At 32.6% G+C, this 5806-nt stretch overlaps 1 protein-coding gene and 1 pseudogene across 1 annotated transcript; both read left to right on the top strand.

The window, feature by feature from the left end:
- Positions 1 to 1075: 1075 nt before the first annotated feature.
- LOC113869398 (pentatricopeptide repeat-containing protein At5g18950) lies at positions 1076 to 3415 on the top strand. The gene is made up of 3 exons (XM_027505703.1): positions 1076 to 1199; positions 1291 to 1384; positions 1479 to 3415. The coding sequence occupies exon 3, from the start codon at positions 1575 to 1577 to the stop codon at positions 3342 to 3344; it is 1770 nt and encodes a 589-aa protein (XP_027361504.1). The 5' UTR covers positions 1076 to 1199; positions 1291 to 1384; positions 1479 to 1574; the 3' UTR covers positions 3345 to 3415.
- A 620-nt stretch (positions 3416 to 4035) lies between these two features.
- On the top strand, positions 4036 to 5126 carry LOC113869399 (annotated as a pseudogene).
- The last annotated feature ends 680 nt before the right edge of the window (positions 5127 to 5806 follow it).

Here is a 5806-nt window from a genome sequence, read left to right on the forward strand (position 1 = left end):
TTATTCTTATCTATTGCTCAAAACTTTAATTAAAGATCTTATAAATAAACGTCAAATATATAATTGATATTTAAAATGTGACTTTCTATTAGATTCATAAAATCCTTAAAAAATTATATCTGTTTTTTTAATAACAATTATATATAAGTCTTATTTACTAAATATAATTTTATCATGTTTATCTTAAATTAATGAACTATGTAAAACTATTATTATTATTATTATTTATTTATTGTTATATTATATATATATATATATATATATATATTCCGTGTATCACATGGTCAATAAATTAATTCTATTATATTTTTATAGCTTTAATATAATAAATATATATATTTTTTATAAAAATTGTCAATTTATGAATGTCGCGGTCTTTAACAAAACTCAAATTTATATTCCTAAACATAAAAATTAAACTCTTAAAATAAATAAAAATAATATACATGCATATTAATAAAATTACCAAAAATTATATAATACATATAACAATAATATTATAAATTTATATAGTATGTGAGATTAAAATTTTAAAAAAAATTTAAGTTTATTTTTTAATTTATAAAAAATATTAGCAACACACTTTTTAATATTAATTAAAATTTTTTGAGAATTAAAAAAAATTAAGAGAAAAAAATTAATTTAAAAATAAAAAAAAATGTTACATAAAATATGTTGCTAATATACTCTTGATTTTATAAAAGAACTTTCATCTTATTCTTTAATTTAAATAATAACTTGAAAATTATTTTGACTTAACATTATAACTACGAATAATATATATTAAAATTATAAAAATTTAATAAAATTAAATAACTTTAAGATATAATTTATTTTAAACTATTAATTTTATTATATAATATTAATTTTAATTAAATATCAATAATTAATATATTAATAACCATAAATTTAAAAGATAAAATTTTTAAAAATAAATTAAAAGTTTAAAAATAAAAAAGTTAAAATAAATTTATAAATATAAAAGCAAATATTTTTAAAAGTATTACAAAATTATATAAAATAATAAAAAATTAAATAACAACTTTAATCCCTCCGAACAGAACTAATAAACATCGTCACTAACAAACCTTCGACCTTTGTCACCTTATTTCTGTCGCCGTTCCCTTGCTCTTGTCGGGCACGTGCCATTCATTTCTCCAAACCCTACACACGTGCCTGTCGCACTTCTCTCTCCCAAGGTGCCATAGTTTCCTTCTCTGAATGCACTAGTCTTTTCGTTTTCAATTCGATGCAATTTTTTTTGGTCACATATCCATTTTCATGCCTCAGAATCTCGGTGCTTTATATTCATTCCCGTGCGTGTACGTGCATGTTTATCTCTATCTCCAGAATGTTCCAATTGCTTTCTCATATTGTAGTCATGGTACAACGATAACTATTCGTGAAAGATGATGGAATGATATACCCTTATTAATGTGCGTCATTTTAATTTAATCATAATTTGTTGTCTATTAAAGTGGTAGGTCTATGGAAGCCCCAGGCGCTGGACCAAAAGCTCCGCCAAGGTTCTTTATTTGATCGTTGTTTCTTGTGATACTCATTGTTTGTTGACCATGGCAATGATGAGAGGGACTCGTTTGTATTCTTTTGGAACTTTCCTCCGCCAAAGCCTTGCGCAATTCCGAAACCTCACCTCAGAGATCAAACAGGAGGGTCATCCTACCATAAACCTAGATGCCAAAGTTTGCGACTTTACCCGTGAAATATGCAGGATTACTCGAACAAAGCCACGTTGGGAGGACACCCTTCTTTCCCTATTCCCATCTTTCAATTTTTCTGACCCTTCTTTCTTCCTCCTTTATCTTAACCACCAGAGCAATGCCTTCCTCTCCCTTCGTTTCTTTCACTGGCTATGTTCTCGTTGTGGTTTCTCACCCGACCAATCTTCTTGCAATGCGCTGTTCCGTGAGCTTGTGGATGCTCGGGCCTGCAAAGTAGCAAAATCCTTGCTTGATTGCCCGGGTTTTATTCCTGAGCCTGATTCTTTGGAATGCTACATTCAATGTCTCAGCAGTGCTGGGATGGTTGAAGATGCGCTTGACGTGTTGAAAAAGGTTGGGATTTGCCCATCAGTGGAAACTTGGAATGCGTCCCTGTTGGGTTGTTTGAAGGTTAGGAGGACTGATCTGGTTTGGACGTTGTATGAACAGATGATGGAATCTGGTGCTGTAGATAGCATTAGTGTTGAAACTGTTGGATATCTGATAATGGCATTCTGTGCAGAGAACAAAGTCTCCAAAGGGTATGAACTTCTTAGGGAGCTACTGGAAAAGGGCTTACATCCTGACAATATTGTTTTCAATAAACTTATAGCTGGATTTTGTAAGGAGAGACAGTATGCTAGAGTATCTGAGATCCTTCATGTTATGATTGCCAAAAATTGTAATCCAGATATCTTTACTTATCAAGAAGTCGTAAATGGACTCTTGAAGAGGAAAAATTCCGAGGGTTTCCGGGTTTTTAACGATCTCATGGAGAGAGGATATTTCCCAGACAGGGTTATGTACACAACAGTGATCAAAGGTCTATGTGACATGGGATGGCTTGGTGAGGCCAGGAAGCTGTGGTTTGAGATGAAAAAAAAAGGATTTTTGCCAAATGAATACACCTATAATGCAATGATACATGGGTATTGTAAGATTGGTGATCTTGTCAAAGCAAGGAAGCTCTTACAGGATATGTGTGGTAGGGGTTATGCAGAAACTGCTGTTAGCTGTAGCACAATGATTTCAGGTTTGTGTTTGCATGGAAGGACAGATGAAGCACTGAACTTTTTTGAGGAAATGCCTCAAAAGGGCATTGTTCGTGATGTGATTGTGTACAACTCTCTAATTAAAGGCCTTTGTGAGAAAGGGGAGCTAGTGAAGGCTACAACACTATTTGATGAACTTCTGGCACAGGGTTTAGAGCCATCAGTTTTCTCTTTTACTCCTCTTATAAAAAAATTTTGTGAAGTTGGAGATACACAGGGTGCAATAAGGTTGTGGAAAGATATGCATGATAGGCATTTGGAACCACCGGCTAGTACCCATGATTATATTATAACCGCTTTATGCAAAGAAGGAAATTCCACACAAGGAATGGAATGGCTGCAAAACATGCTGAGTTGGAAGCTTAAACCCCAGGAGCAGACTTTTGAGTACCTGATTAACAGTCTATCACAAGAAGATAGGTTGGATGATGTTTTGGTTGTTTTAGATTTAATGTTCAGAATAGGATATAGACTCAAAGAAAGCATAATCAGTTCTTTGGTGAGTAAATTTAGCAAGGATAGTTTTCATTTTCCTAACTTATGTTTGGAGAAGATCTTAGAAAGAAATTGATATAACCAATTGGTGTTTTTTGTATCTTCTATGTACTATCTATGACCAATAAAATGAAAATTTTTTTGAGTTCCTTTGGTAAATATGAGACTATAATTTTATGTCTGTTTCTTTTGAGGTTCATTATTGAAGTTTCCCATTGCATATCTTGAAGTTTCAACATGTCTGCTTCTGCATTTTCAGTTTATATTTCTGAATTTCTGGTAATTTTTTTTATTAAAAGGGTTATTTGCCCTGTATAAAATTGTGTGGGAATATTAATTTCAATGAAATATCTACTTCTGCACAAACAACACCAAAACCTGGCTTCGAAGTCTATAAACTGTGCCCTTCTTTTCATGGCAATTTCGCACTGTGAATTGTACCTTCAATTGTATCTTCTCATAGCAAATTGAACCAAGTATTCATACATGAATAAACATGACTCTGACTTGATTGTGACTAGATATCTGTAAAGTTTGATTTCAGAACAGCAGAGAATTGATGTTTTATTCCTGACAGAAGCGAGAATTCAAGAATTAGTGGCTTTTATTTACAGGCAAACAATGCATTTACTTGTATTGAATTCCTCACAGTTTCTGAGTTTAGAATAACTGAATTTGATGGAGAGTATGACTCAACTATTCTTCAACTTTCTTCTAACTTCCAAGGCTTAGTGGTTTAGGCCAGAACCACTTGTAATGTGTAGGTGATGTCAAATTTGTTATATTTCTATGGCATGTGTGGATTGCTGAAGGAATGTTTGCTTCAGAGATACTTTAGCATGGTATTGTAATGCGAGGCTCTTATCACTAGCATATTCCTTATGTTATTTCATATGTTGATTTTGCTTAGTCAACATTAACAGGAAGTCTGTGGCAATGTTGAGGTTTCAAATAGAGAGATAGTTCAAGCATGCAGAAAAGTCAGTGCTACAACAATTTAGTTTCTTTGCCCTGTACTGCTCTATAGATGGAATGTGATTGCTTTTCCCTTTTATCACTCTTTCCTTGCTTGTTGTATTCATCTTGCTTTGTGTTGGTTTTGTCATGTTTCTTTTGCAGCTGCTCGATGGAAGAAAGGGAACAAATGTCTTGCAGTTTCTTGAAGCAATTAATCAGTAATACTAATCTTGAATTAGTTCTATATATGTTGCAATAGTGCAATACTAATCTTGAATTGGAAAATTTATGGGCTACAACTTTGTTTTGGGGACCTGATATTACAGAAGGATTAAAAAAATTTAAATTTTGTACACTTATTTTTGTTGGTGTTCTTCTTTCCATTCGGAGGCTCTATACATGACTTCAAAACTTGATAGGAGATTTAGTGCCTTTGTTGAGCTGTGTGTAAGGATGTAGTAAGCATATGCATGTGTGAATATATCAAGAACGTAGACCTAATAATAGATGATAGGAGATGGATAAGCATACCAAAAATAGGTTTGAGTGGGTTTTTATTTTGCAGGTGGGCTTGTGGATCAATGGTTACAGAGGAACGGCCGCATGCAATGCTGATACCTGTGGAGTTCTTTTTCATGCGGTATGGGTTGTATAGGCCATGTCAATTCAGTGACAGTCCAAGGAGCCCACTTATTCCATCTTGCATCTCTCCAGAACTCCTTTCTCCTGAAAGCATGGGATTGAAGCTAAAGCCTATAAAGACTTGTGTTTCATTGGAAGTTTGATATCAGGGAACATAAAAAAACCTTTGACTTTTGAAATTGAAAGCAGTATTTTCTTTATTATCATTTTTTGCTTCAAATTTTTTTATTGTTTAAGGAGAAGAGGTTGGTTAGAGTTGGAGGAGGGGTTGTAGATATAGAAGAAAAGGGAATGCAGAGAATATATAAAAACTACAGGGAGGAGTTGCCGTGATTCATTTGTAGTCTGTCTTCAATAAAGGAATATCATTGGGCTGTATCTGTAAATTTCACTTGGATTATGTGATGTGATTGAAGAAGAGAGAGAGAGATAGAAAGGAAGAGGGGATGGAGAATGGATGTAACAAAAAGTGGGTGTGGAAATAAGAGTGTTGTTAATATTATTATAATGTAAGGTGTTATCTAATTGGTAGATAATGTAAAAATTACACTTGTATTAAAATTAAATTTATTACTGTTATTGTTGTTATTATTATTACAGTCCAAATTTAAAATTTTGGTTGTCTTTTTTATGAAAAAAAATTGCACGAAACTGGAAAAAGATTCAGTTCTTTTGAGTGTGCTAATGCTCTGGAAGTTGATACCAGTCTAATCTATAATGTTGAGCTTAAACAGATTATGGTTGAAAAACTGAAAAGGGGTGTCTCTAAACATTTTAATTTTTTAAAGACTTTTGCTGCCAATTGTTTTGGTTGGGAAAAGAGGAGATGCTGGAAATAAAAAAAGCATACGGTTAAGTTTTCGAAAATTGAAAAGAAGTGAACAAAATTCATTTGGTGATCATTCTTATTCTATGACCTTGTCAAATATGCATTTGAGT

This window comes from Abrus precatorius, unplaced genomic scaffold (genome assembly GCF_003935025.1).
Source record: "Abrus precatorius isolate BTA unplaced genomic scaffold, Abrus_2018 Scaffold6, whole genome shotgun sequence".
Taxonomy (NCBI): Eukaryota; Viridiplantae; Streptophyta; class Magnoliopsida; order Fabales; family Fabaceae; genus Abrus; species Abrus precatorius.

Coding starts and splice junctions, on each gene's coding strand:
- LOC113869398 (XM_027505703.1), top strand. CDS start 1,575: ATGGCAATGATGAGAGGGACTCGTTTGTATTCTTTTGGAACTTTCCTC.